General features: G+C 51.9%; 1 protein-coding gene across 29 annotated transcripts in view; it reads right to left on the bottom strand.

Moving 5' to 3' along the window:
- PHLDB1 (pleckstrin homology like domain family B member 1) overlaps positions 1-22,430 on the bottom strand; it is a 121,566-nt gene that overhangs the window by 14,430 nt on the left and 84,706 nt on the right. For 10 of the 29 annotated variants that reach the window (XR_006276634.1, XM_043500879.1, XM_043500880.1 and 7 more), the window contains 12 exons: positions 20,845-21,141; positions 20,077-20,214; positions 19,430-19,567; positions 13,285-13,413; positions 10,421-10,576; positions 9,883-9,993; positions 9,126-9,215; positions 7,707-7,829; positions 5,879-6,016; positions 3,926-4,105; positions 1,977-2,132; positions 11-127 (listed from right to left, as the gene is read on the bottom strand). Coding sequence is in view for 28 of the 29 variants with exons in the window: in XM_043500879.1 (XP_043356814.1) it covers positions 11-127; positions 1,977-2,132; positions 3,926-4,105; positions 5,879-6,016; positions 7,707-7,829; positions 9,126-9,215; positions 9,883-9,993; positions 10,421-10,576; positions 13,285-13,413; positions 19,430-19,567; positions 20,077-20,214; positions 20,845-21,141 (1,773 nt within the window). In the remaining variant the exon portion in view is untranslated. The remainder of the gene's footprint in view (positions 1-10; positions 128-1,976; positions 2,133-3,925; positions 4,106-5,878; positions 6,017-7,706; positions 7,830-9,125; positions 9,216-9,882; positions 9,994-10,420; positions 10,577-13,284; positions 13,414-19,429; positions 19,568-20,076; positions 20,215-20,844; positions 21,142-22,430) is intronic. The other 19 variants (XM_043500901.1, XM_043500893.1, XM_043500895.1 and 16 more) reach the window with 9 other exon arrangements.

Below are 22,430 nucleotides of genomic sequence, written 5' to 3'. Positions count from 1 at the left end.
CAGCACATACCTTTGGGGAGGAGCTGCGTCCCAGCGTGGCCACACTGAGCTGTGAGGATGATGCAGACCCGCTCTTTGTGCGTGGGAGGGTGCTGCCGGCGTCGCTGTCCATCTTAGCACGATAGACCTGGACACAAACCCAGACATGACTAAGAAGGGCAGATGAAGGCCACAGCACAGGACCCTGTGGACTGGCTGAGGCTTAGGGAGAGTTGATGGTTACTAGAGCCATCAGCACCCGTAACAGAGATTCATGGCATTTGAACCACTCCAACCCCAAAAGAGGCAGAGAGAGGGGAAAGGAGCCTAGGTAGCAACAAGAGGAAAAAATGGGCTTCTGATTTGATGGCAACCTGGATCTACCTGAAGGATTTGCATCTTTTCAACATATAAGACACATGTGCAGACAGCAGCTGCCTGAGAGCCCAGCCTGTTAACAGCAGTAGAGGTAATGCTAATCTCGGTTACATCCCTCCTTCAGCCCCGGTCCTTCAGCACAGGCTCCTTCCCTACAGGATATTCCCCAGAGCTTTGCTCCATCTTGTCAGAATGTGCCCCATGCTGGCCAGCTGCTCCACAGGGTACAAAATAACCAGGGCCCAGGAACGTGCCCTCTCTGAGCAAACACCTGCCCTTCTGAAAACCAACTCTCACTGTTAAATCGAGAAGAGACCCTGTTACAGTGAGATTGTGTTTCATTCAAGATGCAGTGTCTGTGACTCACACTTGCTTTCAAGGGCTTAGACAGTGAAAGCAAACTGGCCTCTAGGTTGCCTTACACTCTATTCCAATAGCAGAGCCTTTACCCCTGGTGAGGAGATGGGTGTCCCAACCTGGAGAAAAAGCAACTTTTGGACCCAGCAGCTGAGCTCCTGTGAGCTGGACTCATTGAGAGTGAGCACAGAGCCCATAAGGTTGTGCTGAGTCACCTCTACAAACCTCAGTACAACCTCCACGAAGATGGAATGGCACATGCACTGGTACAGATTGAGGGCTCAGACCTTCCCACTGCTGCTCCTCTGGTTCCTCTGAAGAGCCCCAGGCACTAAAGAAGCTTGCTGCTGCATGCAGCGGACTTGGACATGAGAGGGGCAGCTCTTACTTCCTAGGGTTTGGTGCTTGAGACTTGTGGTATACTGAGGGGGCCTTTTACTGCAGGTACTTCTCTCCTTTCCACACTCATTAATGTCATTCAACAGGTTATTGTTCCTCAGCTGAGATCAAGGACTGGTCTGGAACCCAATTAACTAAAGGGGCTTTAACCTGAACCATCAGCTCCCCAAGGGAAAATCTGTGTGAGCAGCTATTGCAACAGGTCTTACACTGATAAATCATCTATTTAATTCATTCTCACTTGGCACTGGGGCTCACAGACTTGAAGTGGAGTACTAAGTGAACTACAAATCATTTCATTACTTTGATTCTGTGTTCTGTGGAGACGAACCCTAAATTACACAAGACAGGGCAGGGAGTGGCTCTTTAATGTGTCTGTTAAGCACCATGTGCTGGCATGACACGGCATAAATAATAATAAATACTTCCCTGAGCGAGTAATTCCTCCCCAAAATCGCCTATTGCAACATTGTGAGAGTAACGGACCCAGCCAGGCAGTGGGAAATCAAAGCAACAACCAAATTCTGGGTCAAATCCACTGAGGGTGCAAATTGGCTCCATTGATTCATGGGAGTGGAGCTAATTGACACTAGCTGGCAATCTGGATCATACTACCTCTGTCTTCCCTCCATCCCAGCCAGCTTTGGGAAGGGTCTCAGAACATCCCTAGCCCGGACACTCCCTCATTGGGTGACCAGTCTCACTAATCTAACTGGCTGAGTCCAGCTGCAGCTGGCCTTGCTGCCAAGAGCTCCCTCCCCAGGCATCTCTGTGATCCCAACCCTGCAGCCTGCGAGCACCCAAAAGGCCATAACTGTCCACCCCTGCAGGGCCCGGAGATGGGGAGTAGGTGGGGCAATTACCTGGAACAGCTTTCGAGAAGAGTGAGCTTTAGCAGGAAGAGGAGGAGGGGAGGAGTGAGGAGAGGCAGGGGAGGAGGCCTCGAAGCCAGCCATGTACCACTTCTCTAAATCCAGGGCAGAAGGCTGCACTGGGCCCCCCTGAAGCTGCTTCTCCATCTAAAGAGAGGGTGTGAGAGACAGGAGGGGAGGGATGGAGGATGAAACAGTAAGAGAAACCCTGCATCAACCCTGCATGCTCACACCAGGGACCTGGATCTGGGGAGAGGGAAACAGAACCCAGTGCTCTCTACAGCCCACCAGGAGCCCAAACTGGCGCCATCCCTTTCTTCCTGTGAATTAAAACATGGGACCCTTCATCTGCAGCCAAACCCCAGCATTGTGCTGACAACAGCTCCAGGACCTTCCACCCCGCAACCCCATCATCAAGGAGCCGGAGCAGCAGGCGCTACCGCGAGCACTGGAAAGCCACAGACAGTCAACCCCAGTTTGCATGGCTTACAGCGAAACCAACTGGATGTGGCGGGGAAGCCCTCTGGGAGCATTGTGAGTCCTCACTGAGGGGCTGAGATAAATGAAAGGCAGCAGGGGACACAGGCAGGGAAGGGGGTCACAGGCACCAACACTTCCAATGGGAGCTATGCAGACAGATACTCCTGCTTCACCCTGGAGCTGCAGCAAAGCAGGGCAACAGTGCAGCAGGTTTGAGGTCGGGCTGGCTGGGATGGAGACACTGTGTTGTCAAACCCCCTTTGAACCCAGGAGTGGTGGGACAGATTGTTCTGAGTAGATGCCCATGGCTTGGGGCTCAAAAGGGTGTCATTCCTTCTCCCTCCAACTATGGTATGCCGCAAGGCTCACAAGGGACCCTGCACACACAGGAAGATGTCAGACATCCCTGGCATAAATACAGTCCTAGGCCATGAACTCTCACCACTTACCAGTCCTCTTGCTGGGTCTGCTCCCCTTTGCTGCCAGTCCTAGCTCCTCCTCCAGCTGAGTGTTGTGATGAGGGCACTGAGCAGGGGAGCAGCACACAACTCTGCCTTGCAGTGAGAGAAGGAACCTGGGGATCCCAGCCCGTTTCCCTCACCCTGCAGACTGACATGGCAGTGCGGGACGCTTGGCCCCTAGCGCAGACAGCCCTGAACCCCAGGGCTCTGCGGAAATTCAGCTCTGAATTCGGGAACACATTTCCCACCTCAGATTCCAAGGACGGACCTTCCCAGGGCCAGGTGGACACCCCTTTCCTGGGAAACCAGCTCCCCTCAAGGCTGCATGGCCCAGCAGAGAGCGCTCATTCAGACAGTTCAACTGACCTAGCAGTACAAGGGTTCCTGGCAAAAGGATTCAGCCCCTAGGGCAGCTGCACATCTGGATCCAGAGCAAACAAAATTCCCCACTTGCTTGTGGGTCAGAGGCCCCGGAGCCCCACATTGCCTTCCCTTCTGTGGCCGGACACACCCCCAGAGGGCACCTTGCCCCAGGGTGAGCCATGCTGCTCCCTCATCACAGCCAAATGAGAGCTCAACATTAAATCAGTCCGGAGGCTTTAGAGCTGGCGAGAGGGGCTGGTGTGGCACTGTGGAGGGATCATGCAGCAGGACCAACTCTTCCTCTGCCCCATGTGGGTGTTCTGCATTGCGAGGGATCAGCCTCCATGGATGATTCAGTGTTTACCAGGGTCGCCAAGGCAAGCTAACGTGCTGATGATGCTAGTGGTGTCTGTGCTGGGCATGCCTACCTGCTAGGATTCAGACTGCATCCCAGGCCAGAAGGGATCCCTATTGCCTGCTAGCCTCTCTCTGGGACCCATCCCAGGCACATGGTGTGGGGGTGCTGAAGCCCAGCTTGGGACCTCTGAAATTTTACAAGCCCTCCCTCCAGCTAGCCACTAGTGTTCCCCTGGAAAGTGTGAGGGGTGGCAAGAGGGAAATGCAATGGACACAAACCTCAGCAGAGATGAAGGAAGAGGAGAGAGGTGGCACAGGAGAAGGAAGGCAGCCTGCAGACGAAGCAGCTTGAGGGGCGAAACCTGAAGTGGGATGGCCCAATGGGGAAGCAGGAGGGGCCAGCCCTAGGTCAGCTCTGACATTGCCCAGAATCCCTGAGAGCTGGTCAACAGTCACGTACTGGGGCAGAGAGAAGCAGCAGAGTGAAAAGCAGAAACAGGACCAGAGCAATGAGAGCCAGACAGGCAGAGAGGTGAGCAGGCAAGGACCTCAGCAGCCCCAAAGCCCATCCCAGGGGAGGTCATGACATCAGGAGAGTTTAACTTCCTGACAAGCTGCAAAGGTTTTTGGCTCAGCTCCACAGAGCAGCATCAGGAACAGCCGCTATTTGCATTGAGCCCAGCTGTCACCCACTCGCCCGAAGGTCTCGCAGCACATCAGAATTGGCATCTGCATAAGCTCTGCTGGGGGATTCACTTTACTTTTAGATTTTTGTGAGAACTATTATTGCTCCTGGGACTGATAAGCACCCACTGGAGCCAGAGAGAGGCCAGGCTGGTAGCGTGTAAGTTTCTCCATGCTGCTCCAAGTCACCTCCATCCTTAGTTACCTCAGTGTCGGGCTCCCCCAGCACAGCTATGCCGATGCCCCTTAATCCTGACCTGCAGCCCCGAAGCTACTCCAGCCGTTCAGCTGTGACTCTCTATGCCAAGCTGAATGGCAGTTTTGTAACAAAGATCTAATTCAACCTAAAGCTGATCCCACAAATCTCACTTGCAGACCCCAGCAGCCAAATTCTCCTTAAGGGAATTCCACTGAGAACAGGGAGGGACCTTGCCCCAGGTAGCCAACTTCAGAGGACTAAAGAATTAACTCATTCACCCCACCCCCAGCAATGTTCCCTCTAATTTTTTACATCCATGTGCGGAATTAACTTTGTTATGTGCACCAATATGGAGGTGAGGTGTGGTGAGGGGCTGAGCGGGTTCGGAATGTGGGAGGGGGCTCAGGCCTGGGGCAGAGGGTTGGGATGCAGAGGGGTGAGGGCTTTGGCTGGGAGTGTGGGCTCTGGGGTGGAGCTGAAGGGTTTGGGATGCGGGAGGGGGCTCAGGGCCAGAAGGTTGTTGTGTGTGTGTGTGGGGGGGTGAGGGCTCTCGCTGGGGGTGCAGGCTCTGGGATGGTGTCGGGGATGAGGCATTTGGGGTGCAGGAGGGGACTCGGGGCCAGAGGGTTGGGGTGTGTGCAGGTGAGGGCTCTGGCTGGGGGTGCAGGCTCTAGGATGGGGCCGGGGATGAGGGGCTTGGGGTGCTGGAGGGGGGCTCAGGGTTGGGGCAGAGGGGTTTGGGGTGCAGGGGAGGAGGGCTCTGGCTGGAGCTGCAGGCTCTGGGGTGGGGCCAGGGATGAGAGGTTTGGGGTGCAGGCTGTCTCAGGGCTGCGGCGGTGAGAGAGGACTCTCCCCAGCCCTCTCTCATCGCAGTAGCCCAGGACCAGGGGAGAGGCGCCTCTCCCCAGCAGCTCCGAGACTGGGGCTGGGGAAGAGGCGCCTCTCCCTATCTGCATGGCCCTTGACAGCCTGCTGTGCAGCCACTCAGCTTAGAAGGAACTTAGCCCACCAGTGCTGTCTACAAGTCTAAAGCTCTCTATTTTACAGCACAAGAGGAGAGAGGTCCCTAGTCACTAGAAATGACCATTTCAGCCTCTCTCACCAGTCAGCATGAATTCACTGCCTGTCCAGCTGCAGGCCAGGGAGCTGCACCAAGCCAAAACCAATCTGCTCCAGGAAGGCGCATTGAGGGAACCGGTGATGGCAAGGTGTCTCCATCTCTTGCACCAGCCTGACCCACCTTTGAGCAATAAGGCAACCTTGCTCTCAGTGTCAGCTACTAGAGTACAGATTTTACTACCCAGCCAGAAACACTATAAGCAAAATTCAGCATGCTCAGGAGCAGGTACCTCACTGGTTGCAGGAGGTACAGCAAGCAAAAAAGAGAGTGGAGCAGCAGCAGGGGCAGCAGCGGAAGCTTTAGTGTCCTCGCCAGGGCCGTACACATTGCAGTAGAATCTGAAAACATCAGACAGCCTCATGTATTCCTAGAAATCCATGATGAAGAAGGAGAATTAGACTCAGGCACCGTCCCATGGCACCGACCACAACACAGCAGTAAAGCTCCACACATACTGCTTGGGCTCCATAGTGCAGCTGGCTGATCTCTTTTACATACCGACTTCCTCTTCCATAGAGAGGTGCAGCCTGTGGCGACTGCAAGTCCTAGCATGAAACACTCCATCCTGAAGGAGGAGCACTGAAGGGCAGAACTTGTCATCCCAGGTGTGCCACTTGGATGGGGACAGAGCATGCTGGGACTTGTAGTCTCTGAAGGTTACACCACTGTGTAATTGGCTTTATCTTAGGTGGTCTGGCTGTCCATGGAATAGGACACCATGATGGCACACACAGCCATTCACCTATAGGCTGCTATTTTATTTCCACTGGCCTAGAGCTTGAGGATTCCCTAGTGCCACCCGTTGGTCACCAGCCCTCCTGTTCTATCTCTTCTGGAACTTGGAGGACTGGGCTAACTGCAGCTTGGCTGCATTTAGTGCCACCTGGTTGCAATATGCACACCTAAGACAGTTTGAGACAGGGAATCTGGACCTCCTTTGGCATCTAAATTAGCATCTGATCCAGAGGGATCTATAGATGGAAATGGATTCAGCTGGCCTGCTTCAGAACATGTGGTAGGCAGGTGAGAGAAGGGACCGCATGCTGCTGCAGTACTCAGCCTAAAACGGAGCTTTACTGCACACACACACACACACACACACACACACACACACACACACACAAAACATCCAATGCAACCCCACCATCAGAAGAGCCCAGCATGCTCCATTCCAGCACCAAGGGGAGACAGCAGCAACAGGAAACACAGCACGTGGGTTACTGGCCCAAGGAAAGCAACTAAATTAAGAGCAATTGATGGGTAGGAATTGGCATGTGGTATTGGAACAAGCTCCCCCTTTACCAAGTAACACAGCAAAGGGGATAGGTGGGTCAGGGCAGACCCCGAGACCCCTCCATAGTGCCCCCTGCTGTCACCAGCCAGACATCGCAGCATCTGGCATCTATTGCCAAGCATCATTAATAGAAATGTTCGCTAAAGCCCCAAACTGTTTAGACACTGGCAGCAATGTGCAATTAAGAATCCCAACCTCTCCGGCCAGTTGGTTTGGAACCGGTTCCCAGCTCTCTCACTATTTCTAAATCAAAGATTTTGATGCTATTTAAAAAAAATAGAAAACAAACAGGCAAACAGAAGAAATTAAAGGGATATTGTTGGGGAGCTTTAGGCTTGCAGTCTGTGGAATGGGAGGGAAAAACACATACAAGGCATTTTGTTGGGATTTAAGCCACACTGCAGTATGGTGCCAATGCAAATGAACCATGAAGCCAAACTGGCTAGAAACCAGAGCTGTGCAGCTGAATGAAGTTCAAAGAGAATCATCTGTGAGGAGTGTTAATCCCAGGTGTTTCAAAGGTGCGTGAGAAATATGTGATTGTTAATCTGATGGTGCCCTGTTAGTGAGCCTTTTCAATGCCTATCTGAGAGGGCCTAAGTCACTGATGGCAACACAAGCCCATTTAAGAGCTGCTGGCCTGCCTGTCGACTGAATTATTTACAAGACCCTGATAAGACGGCTGCACATAGCAGTCTGGCCCTACTCTGGGCAGAGGAGCGGAAGCAGTAAGCAAGCGAGCACATGCAGTTAGTCCCGTTACCTCTTGCATCTTGGGGTAACAGGGGGTGGAGAAAGGACCTAAGGAAGCAGTTGCCCCTGGCAGGGGTTTCTGGGGCTTAGTTTCCTCTAACAGGTCATAAGGCTCTGAGATATGAAGTGTTTCCTGTTGGAGGGTAAAGGTCATAAGGGCAAAGCAGGCACAGAAACAGTGAGATCAAAACAGCACAGAGGAATCCCTTCCCAACTGAACAGCCTCAGACAGAAAGCAGGGACATCGCCTAATGGAGCCTCCAGCCAGCCAGTCCCGGCTGACAGCACTGCAGCTTCATGGCACAGCCTTAGGGAAGATTTCACCTTGCAGACCATCTCAGTAACAGGACTGAAGGCACTAGGCATCACATATCCCATGGCTGGATTGTCACAGCTCTGCCCTTGGGAGTTCTAACCACAGGAGGGAGGGAAAGAGTCTGTGCCCTCCAGTGTAGAGCCAACCCTCCCTGGAGATGCTCCTAGTCTCCACATCAACACACTCACACCTTATGCCCACCTGGCTGCCAATTCCAATCACGCACACAATATGGCAGAGTCTGTGGAAGGGCCAGCCGGCCACTAGCTCACTTTGCCCCTCCCCAGAATAAAGGTACTTAATAACGTTGGTGGGGGAGGGGGTAATGGGCTAATCCTCTCCTCCCATGCCGAACACCTTGATATGTATGATCTGCACAGAGCCAGTGCCATGCTCTTCCCCTGGCACATGGAACAAGGATTCCAGCCCCAGCTGGTGCTTGCAGTCCCCATTGAGCAATGGGATGTACTGGGAAATGCTCCTGCAGCCATGCCAGATTTCCTTTAGAACCCCCATCCTCATAAATGCCATGCACTCTTGGGCTACAAGATGCTAGCCTGACCCTAACAGCACAGACTGGTCTGGGGGCTGTGGTGGGTTAGCCAAGGCCACCCCCCTTTCAGGTGTCCAAAGCAACACATACCCGGGGAATGGTGCTCTGCTCCCAAGGTTGGATCAGGTTCCTCTCCCTGTCAATGTTTGGGGCCAACCAGGTAAGAACCAGTCTCTAATCTCCATGCTGCATGGCATGACTAGGACACCCAGCTAACGGCAAACCCATGTGTGAAGGAACAGCTCTAAACGTGGAGGTTAAACTCTGGTTCCATGGTTTTGGTGGCTCTGCCCCCGGGAGGGTTTGTCAAAGGGAAACAGGATCCCTGCTGCAATGAGAGAGAGAGAGAGCCCTCTCCAGCTGAGAGGCATTTTCATTGTCAGGGCACTGGGACTTTCAGGCATTTGTGCCAAAAATCACACAAATCTGAGCACTGTTTACACCTCTTGGGGTCCAGAGGCAGGGGCCCAGCCATCAAGGTAGCCGGAGTCCCAGAAAGGCATGGCATTATGGAGGGAGGGCAGTTCTAGTGACTAATCATCCCTCTTCCCCCTAGTTACCTCTCTGAGTGCAGATGATGTTTTGGGGAAGCTTCTGCCGCCGGTAACAAGATGGTACCGTCTCTCCAGGGAGACGAGCTTCTCTTTCTCCTGAGCGCACAGCAACAAGGCGAAAAAAGGGGAGAGCAAGAGAGTTAGTGACTGTCCTGAAAAGCATCCCAAAGTGAGGCCAACACCAGGACAGCCACAGAAACGTCTCGGGCCCTTCCTGCCAGCACCCACATTGACAGAGACCCATGTCGTTGAGGTTCCTGCTAAGATCCATTCTTCTCCCAGCCATAAGCAGAGGCAGCTAGTGACAGTCACACAAGTGGCATTAACCCAGACTTAGGCAAAGGGGTTCTCAGCCCTTTCCCTATCACTAGGTGAGCCTGGGTCAGGGTGTACAGCTGGACTCCCAACTGGAACCTCTCCCCAGGACGGGGGGGGGGGCGGGGGGGCAGTGTTTGGATATAGGCCAGCTGAAAAGTCTGGACTCAGTACCAGGTCCATCTCTATCAAGGTGGGAGGGACATGACAAGCTGAGCCAGGACAGCACAGCCTGTACAGTTGCCCTCTCCATTTCCAACAGGCAATGTGTAACGTGACCCCATTGCTGGAGAGCAGAGCACATATGCTATTTGGACTTGAAGTGCAGAGACGGGGTCCAGTCCCCCAAGGCAGTGCACTCTGTATTATTAAGTGTGCCTGGCCTGGCACACACTACCCCAGTGAACCCCTTTCCCCATCTCCATCCAGCATGGTTCCAGGATGTTACCTTCTGCAGCAGCTGGAGCACGGTATTCTTCTCCTTGGCAAGACGCTCAGACTCCTGGGCAGCCTGGAGCCGGATGTGATTGGCCTGGCTTTCCAATGCAGCCACCCGCTCCTTACAGAAAATAAGGAAAGGGTGAGCTGGCACCAGGCCCTGCAGGACAGCTTGGGAAGAAGCAGCTGGCCAGGAGGGAGGAAGAAGCCTTACCAGTCTGGGCAGGTATTTGGAGCCCCTCCATCCACTCCCAGAACAGGCATACAGCTGGCTTGGGGCAGAGAGAGAACTGTGGGAGGGGACGGTGCTTGGGAGCCAAATGGCTGTTGTGAGCACAGGGACTCCACTGGGCCGAGGGCATTACAGGAAGGGGCTAGGAGAGGAGAGATGACCAGAGCAAAGCTGGGCTGGGGAGTCTTAGGCTAAGATGGGCTGGGAGGGGATTACAGATGAGTCAATTTCCCCCTCACTGCAGTGGACACTTGTGGAACAAGGGAGAGCCCAGGCTCCATAACCTTTGCCCAGGGGTCCAAGATCCTCTCCCCACCTTCCTCTTGGCGATACTGCGGTGGCAATCAGCCTTGCTCTGCAGGAGCTGCTGGCTCACGATCTCACGCTCCTCCTCCAGGCGACTCTCCTTTTCCAGCTGCTGAAACTCCAAGTCCTCAAACAGCTTGGTCTCCGTCTCCAGGGCCTCTGCCTCCTTCAAACACACAACCATGGTTGCTCAGTTCCCTCTGAAACAGAGATGCCTCCCCCCCGCCCCCATGGCACACAGCTGTACCAGGCAGGGACTGCTCTGACAGGAGAGCAGGTCACTGAGAAAGCAAGGGGCAAAGCTCCATTTGCTGCAGCAGGGGGGAAGCTCTACACCTCCCTGTTGCTTGTTGGGAGGCACAGGGGCAGTGCACAGCTGGTGGCTCTGACTGAGTGAGACACGGCGCTCCTGCTCAACAGGGACCTGCAATCGTGCCCAGCCGAAGGACCTACCCAGGCAAGGTTTCCTGCTCCACACGCACAAGCTCTAGATAAGAAATGCACTCTCCCCACCAGTGTCACTGGCCAGACCCATCCTCCCACAGTGCTGCAAACCTATGTGATGCTCACAGACCAGCAGAGAGAGGTCCAGCCCAGAGAGTTCCCTGCCGACTATGGCAGAGAAAAAGAGATAATAGCTTGGGGTATGGGGATGATGTGCACCATAGGACAACGGGGACTTGTGATCTGCTAGAAAGAGGGTCAGGGCAAAGCAGTCTTGGCGGGGGCTCTGCATACAGCCCACCAATCCTTGGCAGCAGAGAGTCAAACAGCAGATTTGTTCCCTTACCTTTTTTTTCCCCCCTTAAAAGCTACTTTTATGAAAGATGCCAGCTGGGCACTCTGTGGGCATAGGTTAGTAGGGCTGTCAAGCTGGGGTCACATGAAGGTCTTTTGCTAACATAATTAGTATGGCCAAGCCAACATGTTAGTGTGCTCCAGGGATGTGACCACATAGCCCAGAGATGGACGAGACTCCCAGGGTTTGAGCTAGATCACCTCCTGGACAGTCCAGGACTGAGCTTGGTGTAAAAACCATTTGTTTTATTTAGTTTTAAATGGTGATAGCATCTTTTGGGCAAGCGTGGATAAAATTCAGGGTTTGTAAATTCTACACTAACAGCAAGAGCCTTTAGTCATGTATTTTTATTTAGTTATTAATGTATTTTTTATTAAACAAGATTTTATTTGGATGTAAACATCCCTCTGCAACTCTTGCAAATCAAACAGGAGCTGGAGCACAGGAACTCAAAAAAGAAACTGACCAGGCTAGCTTTGTTGTGTAGGAAGCAAGAGGCAAACACTGCCTTGCGGGAACAGTGCATCTGATGTTTTAAATGCTTTACATTCCAGTCACTCTGTCTGTTAGTAACAAGCTGCAGAAGTTAGGGTTAGGTTTTAGCTTGGTTGGGATTTTGCATTTTATTTAAAATACATATTTTTCAGCCTGACCATGCCCCATTTCAGTGAAGAATTTTTCCATGCAAACCTTTTAGCATCTATTTAGTTGAAACATGCCTGTTCAGTGTCAATGGGGAGACACTGTTTTCCTGCTCTACATATCTCTACATGTCACTCAATGCATTAGACATCTGTTGAGTTCCATTTTAAACTGGACATAGGTTTTCAGGCTGGGATTAGCTGTGACTCCTGTGGGGACCAGGAAAAATGCTTTAATTTATTGCACTTAAAAGAGTTGGACATAATAAAAGGATGATATTCCATTCCCAGGCGCTCCTGGAAAATCCCAGCTAATGGGAAAAAATGCTGCAGCACTGCAATATTGACATTATCTGGCCTGGACTGTATACACACATATCCACAGGAAACAGCAGAAAACTGATATAGAGTTTAGTCCCCTGAGGCTTGCCAGCCCCTCATTTCACAGAGGCTGGATTAAGGCTAAAGTTGTGTCCAGTATCAGTGCAGCACCCAAGGGCTGGCTGCACCTGCATTTTCAATAGGCCTCTTCCATCTCTACCAATGCCGAGTATCCTTGCTGCACTGCAGTTCAAGAGGCAGAGCAAGAGTTTCACTTGGCAGGTCCAATCTAAGTAATCAGGCCTGGGATCTCTGAATTAGACATTCATTTCTTTGCACCCTGGTGCAGACTCCTCTACAGAAACTGCCTGAACAGAAACCCCACCTTACATCTCTTGGCCTCCAGCCACACAAGAGTTGTCCCCGGCAGAGGCAGGTGCTTAGGAGCAGCACCTAGGTGGAGGATTTAGCTCAAGGAAACAAGTGTTGGGGTGTTGCCCATTTTCCATGCTTGATAGGAGTGTGTAGTCAAAATCAGAGCTTGCCAAGCAGCCAAATTGCTGTTTTCTGTTGGTGGGTGGGGGGAGAATGGGACTGAATTCACATCTGGGGTCAGAGGGATTTGTACTACCTTGCTCCGGTGCTCAGAATTCCCCCTCCAGGCACTAATACAAGGGGGGGGGAAAGGAGCTTGCAGCACTTGCTACATTAATGCCCCCCAGAGGACAGTAGCAGTGACCAGAGAAGCGGCCGGTGGAAAAGGAGGAGAGCACTAGGGAAAGAAAGCTGCCCCCTCCTCACTTGCTGCCAAGAGGAGAGGCTGCAATGAGGCGTTATGGCATTCGGAGACAGGGACATGTGGAACTGGAGCTGCTTACAGAATCAACAGCAGGGGAGTCTCGCTCTGCAAGCTGCTGGTGCACCAGCCAGGCAGGCTACATCCTGGATGGTAAACTTACCAAACTTACTGGAGGCCAACCTCCTCCAGCCATTGGTGTACTGCATTCTGTTTGGCACATGGCACCAGTCGAGTGCTGGCTCAGGCTGGAGCTGTGGGCATGGAGGTGAGGGGGAATGGGCAGTGATCCAGGAGGGTGGGGGTTAAACACTGACCCTTCTCATCTGGTCCTGTAACTGCTCCCGCATTGACTCAGGGCAGTTATCAAGCTGGCTCTTCGACTCATTGTAAAGCGCCTGGAGTTTCTCTAGCTCCTTCCTTTCAGCATCAACCTTTGCCCTTTCCTGAATCAGGGAAAAAAAAAAAAAAAAAACAAAAACAAAAAAAAGAGAGAAAACACACTTCTCAAATCCACGCCATGCAGAAGCTGGAGAATTAGACATTGGCTCAAGCCAGAGGGAGAAGGGGCACAGGGGAGGGGCATGTCAAAGAGGCATTTTCCAAAAGATTTAAAAAGCAAAAGCAGTTGGCATCCAGGGCTGGATTGGATTAGAACAGTTATTGCTCAGGACTGGACCTCAGTCTCATGTCTCAAGACAAAGGCTTTACAGAAAGCACATACCAGGCCACCTCTAGGCCTCGAGCAGATTAATGTTAACACGCCTTCAATCATCAAGGATGATGTCAGCACAGCACTGGGAATGGCGTTGTCAATTAGGTGTTCTGCACAGCCGGTCATCAGGGGCATTTTCGTAGGCCCTACATTTTATTTTAAGTAAGTCTCAGGATCATTTTATAACAGATATTTCAAATCCAGGACACCATCAAATAATTGTAAAGCAGGTCAAATGTGGAGACTACACTACCAGTCAAACATCCTGTTCCATAGACAGGGATGTCCTGGCGTTCTGGTTTCCTTATGGACAACATGAAAAACAAGAGACTAAGATCCAATCTCTGCTCAGTTAATACAGGTTAACTCCCTAGGTCCTCGGGAACATTTCAGGTTTTATTTAAGTGAGTTAGTGATGGAGAGAATATAAAGAGAACACTTGTTCCTGGTCTAAAGAGAGGAAGAAATAGGTTCACCAGCCCACTCTCCCACCCAGTTGAAATATGTAGTTGGCTTCAGTCCTGCATCAACATGCTGCATTTTCAGAAGAGCTGAGCCCCCTGCAATTCCTAGGGTTCTTTTGGGGGTTCTGCCAGCATAAAGATTTATGATAAAATCCACTGTTCATGTGTCCAGGAACCCTAGATTAACAAAGCAATGCATTGCAACCAGTGAAAGCAACACTTTGGTCTCAAGACGTCCAGGGGATTTTATACTTATTTTAAAGGTGGGGAAACTGAGGCAGGCAGCCAGCAAGTGATTTGCTTAATGTCACACAGTGAGACAGTTGGAGAACCAGGACACTCTCGACTCCCTTTCCCTAGCAATAGCCCCATGACAATCCTTCCTCCCATCCTACCCATTTTACCTCCACCTACAGGAATAAGTAACTAATTGAATGGGAGAAACCCCAGACTGGATTACCCCTAATTTGGGGTAAATCTGCATCAAAACCCTCTAACGTGAGACTCTCTCTCATACCAACCCAGAATGATGAGACCAGTTAGTGCAAATTAGAAAGAGGAAATAGGACTATTCCCTCCAATCCCTGCACTGTTTTCAAATCCATAGTTACATGAAACAAACCCTGGGACTCGCTGAGAAGTTTGCGACTGAATGAGATAACAACAGTGGCAGTAATTGGCTTGGACAAGGCATAAGTGACTTTATTTACAGGGTGGCACCAGCAGGGCAGTACGGAATATGTTACAAATGGTTTGAACCATGAAGTTTGGATCTAAACTGCTGAGAAATTTGGGATGTTCAGATTTTTGCAGTATATCATATGAGTATTGGGCTCAGTACAGCAGTAACTGGATAAAATTATCTGGCTTGTATTATATAGGAGGTCAGACTAGATGATTTAATGGTCCTTTCTAGTCTTAAAATCTATGAATGAAAGATCTGGGTACTAGTTTGGGCTCAGCTCTAGAATTTATTATTTCTAGTTTTCAGCACTGAGTGCTGGCTACCTGGACAATTGTTTTTAAAAAAGTATGAACCTGTGACCACAAGCATTTACAACATCTACCTACATATGGCACAATGTTCTGTGGCTTCTAGGAATCGCTTATCTGAAGAGTCAGAAACAGAAGCTGATTACCCCTACCAACACTTTAGTGAGGGGAAGTGTTATGAAACCCACTTTATGGCTAGGTAAGCTGAGGCACTAACAAGTGAAGTGACTTGTTTCAGAACACAAAGGAAGTCAGTGTTGAGCCATAAATAGAACTCAGCAGTCCAGACTCCCTGACCCATACTCTAAGCACTAGAAAGCAATCCCTCAGAGTATTTGCACCTTATAACTCTGAGTGCCACCCCTCCATACAGTTACATGGGCACAGGCCTTGGAAGGCTGTAGACTGTCTCCAAAACAAGAGATCCATGCTCTCCCCATCACACTCAGAGGCTGCTAAATGGAGGGTTTGGACTCATCCAAACAAACTCCTGCAGTTTTCTAGGAAATCTTTAACCACTAATGTTATGCTTTTGGGGTTCAAATTTCCAGTGCCAAACATTGCCAGATGTCCTGCACTACTAGACTGATGTGAGTAAGGTTCATGACCACCCAGCATTTCAGACAACACTATAATACCTATCTACACATGCACATGCATGAAATCACACAATTCATTTCTAATAACAGAAAAGAATTTGCCATACAAGCCCAGCTAGTTACATCCTCTAAAGTCAGTTGCTTCTCAGTGACAAAAGAATTCCTAGGCAGAGCTGCATCAAGTATCCTGCCACCTCCTCATCCCTGCAGTAGTCTGCTGCCTTTTAACAATCCGCAAGCATGCCAGCATCCTCATGCCAGATGGCTTGTTTAACTTGACAAAGTGCTGCGGAGTGAGTCACGTCTCCAGACTGGCAAGAAACCCCCATGTACTCAAGGTGTCTACTGCACTTCAGTGTGAAAGCCAGGAGGCTCGCTTTAATCAGAGAGGCCTCATTGCTCTGCACTGCAAGCTGGGGCAGACTCACCCCCCATTGCAAGCAGAGTCACCACATCAAAGCCATAGGCAAAATCCTCCTTAGAATTAAGGAGCTCCCAGGAAACATTACATATGCAGCTCCCAGTATGAAGTGGGGCATACCAGGTGCGGGGCACAGGGGCATCTCCACAGAACAGACAGACCATAATGAATGCTCCTGCAGTGGCCAGAGGGGAGGGAGGTGGTGACCTAGAGAGTTCCAGGCCTGACTCTCCCCTCACTCTCACCAGTTTTACATCACTGTCACCCCAAATTTACACCAGGTCTGACGGAATGGAACTATGCTCTGCCCTTCATCTCTATACCTTGTGGCTACCAACAAGCCTCTTGGCAGCAAATCCATCCCTGCTCCCCAAGGTGCTCAGCCTCCAACTAGCTCTCCATGCTGAAGCTCACATCATCACCCCAATTAGCCCATGAAAGAACCCAAGAATACCGGCAGAGCCAGAATGCCACGCAGGATATTTCCTTCACCTTGGGGTGGGGGTTAAACCATCAGAATCACGATGCAAAAAAATGTAGGAGTAACATTCTCCAAGGAGCTAACCCAATCCCCCTCTCCCTCTGCCAACTCCTAGCAAGAGGCCAGTAAACACTCCATTGTAATCAAAAGAGACAGAGTATGAGACCCTATCAACATGAGAATCCACACTCTCTGTGCATGTCAGAGCCCCACAGGATAGACTACTAGATACACCAAGAACCCATCTACACTACAACCATAAGTGGGTCATAGGAGCTGGTTACAGCAAGGCTAGAATGGGCAACCGTGTCCCCAAATTAACCTGGATCCAGGGATGTTATGCCACTAACAATTGGTAAGCAGAGGAGCAGCCAATGGGGCTGCTCACTAGTGAAGAATGGATTTCCATGCTGTTCACTCAGACCAGGGTGAATAAAGATCATATAAGAAAGCTTGAATTCTCAACCCAAGTCAAATATCAAAGTCTATTAGCTTTGATTTTTCATCATATTTTGTGTAAAGCAAACAATATTCCCAGAGGCACATGTCCAGCTGCAGTTACTCTGACTGTCCCTAATGTGCCCCCTGCACCTTCTCCTCTGTCTGCACCATGTAGTTAAATGTTGGGAAGGAAATTTAAAAACCAGGAACATTACAAACAGTGATCCATGTCTCTCTCTCTCTCTCACATGCTCCCACAGGGTTAATGGAGATCTGAATTTATACTAACAGGTGGATTTAGGTGCTAGCCCAGAAGCACCGATTCCTGTCCCAGGGCAGCTCAGAGTACATGTCTCAAGGAACCAGCATTGCTAAAGAACAGCTGCCCCAGTTAGGCCCAGGTGTTTGCAGTGTGCACAAGTGCTGGAGGTTATGGAGACCCCATAGCATGCAGAGGCATGAGGGATTAGAGACACATTTCAGAGTGGGCGCCGTTAGAGAGAGTTAGTGCTGACTGATTAGGAAAGCGAAAGGTTAAGACGGCAGAGACTTTGGGAGTGTGGTTTCTTTTAGTCCCTCTCCTGACTCCATATGGAGCTGGTTGTTTCACTAGGAATGGTTTGTAAAAGGACTGTAAAATTTAAAAAAAAACAAGCCCAGCACATTGCATCTGTGCAGGAGGGGCTGCCTGCATCCTGCCACTCACAGGCTTCACCTTGTCCAGCCTCAGAAAGTGTCACCAATGAAATGAATCAGGACCTGGTGCATTTTTAGCCTTGGTGCCAGCATGGCTACACCTCACAGGGTTGCCATGGAGAGGGCAAGGCCCGCACAAACATCCATTCACTGTGTGGGCCAGTATGGAATCCCTGGAGGGACAAGGGCAAAGGTTCCAAGAGAGCTGGACGAGAGTGAAAGTTGATCTCACTGTTGGAAATGTGCTCAGCTCCCACTGATCCTTGCTCCACAGAGTGAAAACATTCCGGGCAAGCCTGGGACTGCACTCCAGTGCAGTCAGTTACCTTCCTGCATGGGAATGGATCGTCTCCAACAAGACTCCTTGAGATAGGTCCCTGTGTGGATATGCAGTTCTGAGGGGGCACCAGCAGAGGGTTCTGTTGCTGTAAAGGGCAGAAATCATCAGCAGGAAGCGGGGTTTGGGTGCAGTTTCTGATGGAAATGGGGTACAGTTTGTCCTCAGAGGTTATTGCAGGGGACATTCAGGGTTGAGTGTTGGAAGATTGCAATAGGTACCACAGAGGAAGCTGCATTCAGATGTCTTTCTGGAGTTGAGCGCATTTCTGCCTGGGCGTGGAGGTGTTGTTTCCCCTGTTAAGAAGCATACAGCAAGCAAGACCCCAGATCTGGAAGGGAGGCTGAGATAATGGTCTTTGGAAGGTGCATTCTGGCTCTTGTCCCCCTCCTCTCCAGCATTCTGGGAACCATGACTCAGGCAACAAGCTGGGAAATTAATGACCCTTTGGTAGCATCATGGTCAAAACTGAATGATGCTTTAAATGGAGTGACACGAGGGTCTCCAGCAAGCTAAGCACTGCAGCTGTCATCACCACTTGCACACAAGCACCTGGAGCTGTCGATTGGTGGGGCATATAGAGAACTGACAAACTCACTGCAAAACCTTATACACCAAGGCCAGTGTAGGAAGCAAGGGGGCATGACGGACAAGTAACCCATGTGCTGCCCAGGTGAAGGCTGAGGCCAACAAAGAAAGCTCCAGAGATTGGCATCTTGTGGAAAGGTTCAAAGAGTGCAAAGGTGACTCCCAAAGTGCACCCCAAGCACCAAAAGGAGCTGCCCTCCTGCACCAGAGCCCCAAGAATGGACAGTTCCAACCCCAGACAGGCTGACGAAGCTCCCAAGCCAGTGGCCAGTCTGCCCCAGGATCCCAGACAACGGCAGAGAGAAGGGAAATGCTCTGAGTAGAGGAAGTGCTGTCTCAAGTTGGCTGCAATAAATCCAGCACCTCTTATCTGGGGGTGAACGTGCCTGGGGCAGCCCTCCTCATGGAAATGGCACTTTAGATGCCCACCAGGTGATGGAAAACCCTTTGAGAAGCGGGGCCGAGAGGCAGATGAAACAGGCTTTCTTGGGGACGGATGGCCAGTGTGTGCAGTGCACAGAACCTATGCCATTCTCCCCGAAGATCAGCGGGTGACCAGATGGGTCAGTCTCTTCGGCATCGGAGCCAGAAGTATGTGCGCAGAAACAACACTTTCCAGCAGGGAGGGGACCTGGGATTCAGCAGCCCCTCGGGCAGTTTCTAGGGGTGCACTCTGCACCCATTGCTCCAAGGCACAGACAGGAGAACTCTCAGCTCTGGGGTTTACCTTGTCCCGCTCCTTCTGGATGCTGGAGTCCAGCTCGCATAGTTTCTCTTGCATCTGCTGCACAATCTTCTGTTCCTGCTGCAGCTGTATCACTTCCGACTCCTGCTCCCCTTGCAGTAGTGCCCGTTCCATCTCCGCCTAGGCAGACACAGCCATGTCACAGCAGTGCTGCCCCCACCAGCCCTCATCTCCCAACCTCATCGCAGGCCCCACAGAGGCACAGCAATGCCTGGGTGGGACATGGCTCTGCTGGCAGAGATGAGCCAAGGAGGGCAACTGGTTTTGGTTCAGGCCCAGATGGAGGTCAGGGCTGAGGCTAATGGCTCAGGTTCAATGATTCTCAGACCTCACATGCTCTCCCCATGAGATCTCAGCTCCATCAAACATGGGAATTAGAAACAGGCCCCATGAAGCCTCAAGTCAGAGCCAGACCCAACCTGTCAGGGTTAGTTCTGACCCTCCATTCTTCCCTCCCCCACCAAACAAACAAAACTTTGAAGGGGTCAGATTTAAGGCTCTGGTCCAGGTCCTTCCCTGCCTTCCCCAGTCTAAGGGGAATAGAGCCCAGCCGGGCTCCACCTTGGCCCCCAGTGAGTGTCCTGCACCCTTCCACCACCCCAGGAGCAGTAGAAAGGGTTTCCCTCCACCTCATGGGACGACTCCTGCAGCTGCTGCTCCAGTTCCTTGACATGGCTCTTGAGGTCATCCACATGGCCCAGTACCCGCACCCACTCCTCTTCCAGCATGGCAGCCTCCTTGGTCTTGGAGCCCGTTAAGTCCTCGTGCTGCTTGGGAGAAACGGCGACATCACTGGGGGACTGCTTATTTGCTATTTGCAGAATAGGGAGTGCACACAACACTTCAGCAAAAAGAGGGCCCTGCCCTAGAGCTCACAGCCACTCCCAACCCATCAGCCCACCAGCGACAGCCCTCCAAGGTAGGGCAGAGATGGGGGTGCATCAGGCACAATGTGTGACTCTCGATGGAGGTGAGCATGCACAGTGACAGCCCCCTCCACCCAGCACCTGCTACCAGTGCCCCCATGGGATTCCACTGGCCACCAGTCAACCTTGTAGTCCCATACATGGGGTTTTGTGTTGATACACCCAGAAACCCACCACTGCCCATGCCCAGATTGGGTCATAAGCACATCTGAATCCAGCAGCAGCAGGGTCCCCTGCAGGACATTCCTCCTCCCCCGCCCCCCAAAAAAACTCCCAACCTCCACCCCCTCACCTCAGGGCAGGTGCTCTCTTGTGCTGTGGGCCCCGCCCACACGCACCTTGTGGTGTGTGCTCTGCACCATGTGGGGATCCCCCCCACCTCATGGTGGGTGCTCTCCATGCTGGGGAGGCCCTAAACCCCCATCCCTCATGGTGGGTGCTCTCCATGCACTGGGCCCGGCCTCCCCTCACCTCGTGGTGCGTGCTCTCTGTGCTGCTACATTCCTCCTTCAGATTCTCCTCATCTGATTTCTCCAGACTCTCCCTCTGCTGGGTCCCTGTGGCCTCTCCAGTCTCCACTATGGCCTTGCCAAGGCCCAAGGCAGCCAGGCTGGCTGAGCCCTTGGAGTGCCTCCTGGCTGTCAGGATGTTGGTGGTGGCATCTCCGTCACTCGGGAAGTGCTGGTGCGAGTTGCCTGTGTCTGTGATGCCATCAGTTCTGGTGTATTCCGCGCACAGGTTCAGGATGGTCTCCAGGCGCTGACGCTCCTGGGCAAGGGTTACAGGGAGGAAGGGATGGGTGGGTTGCCTGGTGGGATGGGTCCTCACACAGATATGGGGGGCCAAGCAAGCAGGAACAGGAAGGCATGTGAACCCAGGCCCCACTGCCCTGGGCTTTCCCCTCTTGCACTCTATTCCTGCATCACCCTGTGACATCAAACTCCCTGAAGTGACACTCGTGTTGAACTAAAACACTGACCCCCCCACCCCTCACTCCCCCGCATACTGGCCTTGTTCTTTTGGGCCTCACAGATGGGACTGAGTCCTGGGGGGAAGAAACAGGGGACACAGACACCTGCTTGGACCAAGCCATAATACAGCTCTCCCAGTAAAGTGCCCAGACATCATGAACATTCATCTCTTCCCATCTCCTGCTGCCATGTCATTTCTAGCATGCATAACCGGGCCTGGATCACATGGCAGTGAGCCAGATAAGGAAGGGATGCTCGTTCCAAAGCCTCCCCATCTCTAGCCTGGCCAACATGGGGAAAGTTTATCCCCATGCATTCTCAGGGAATCCTCAACACAGAGGCATCCAGCTGCATCTCGCTAACAGGGCTTCACCCAGGGAGCCAGGGATCCTCCAGGATGCATGTGCAGTCCCACTGAATTGCAGCCACCTTTGGGGCAGATGCCATTAAGCAGCCCACAAATGATGGGAGGAGAAATTCTGGCTCAGGTGCCTGGGGATGAACCTCTCTTGCTGCCAGTTGTGCTGAGGGGACCTGTAATGTCCATGGAGAGCAGACAGGAAGTTGGGTTTAAAAGCCGTGGATGAAAGACCCTCTGAGTACATGTACACAGCAATTAAACACCTGTGGCTGGCCCAGGTCAGCCAACTCGGGCTCACAAGTCTCGGGCTGCAGGGCTGTAAAATTGCTGTGCAGATGTTCAGGCTCAGGCTGGAGCCCGAGCTCTGGGACTCTGCGAGGTGGGACAGTTCCAGGGCCCAGGCTCCCACCTGAGCCTGAACAACTGCACAGCAATGTTTAGCCCAAGCCCCACATGCCCACATTAGCTGACCTGGGCCAGCCATGGCTGTGCCACAGATCTCTTATTCCAGTGTAGATGTATGTTGTGTAGCTGCAGGCTGGTACCTAGGAGGATGAGGAACTCAGTGGACTCTGCAACTCTAGGAGCTCCCTTTCCATGCCTGATGCTCAGACCATTAGACCACACAGAAGGGAGTGCCCAGCTGCAGACAAACAGACAGGGTGCACCAAGACACCCTAACCCCCTGGGCTTAGGCAGCTCGGTGCTGCATTCACAGACCCGAA

This window comes from Dermochelys coriacea, chromosome 22 (genome assembly GCF_009764565.3).
Source record: "Dermochelys coriacea isolate rDerCor1 chromosome 22, rDerCor1.pri.v4, whole genome shotgun sequence".
NCBI lineage: Eukaryota > Metazoa > Chordata > Testudines > Dermochelyidae > Dermochelys > Dermochelys coriacea.
This window is presented reverse-complemented; position numbering and strand designations above follow the sequence as displayed.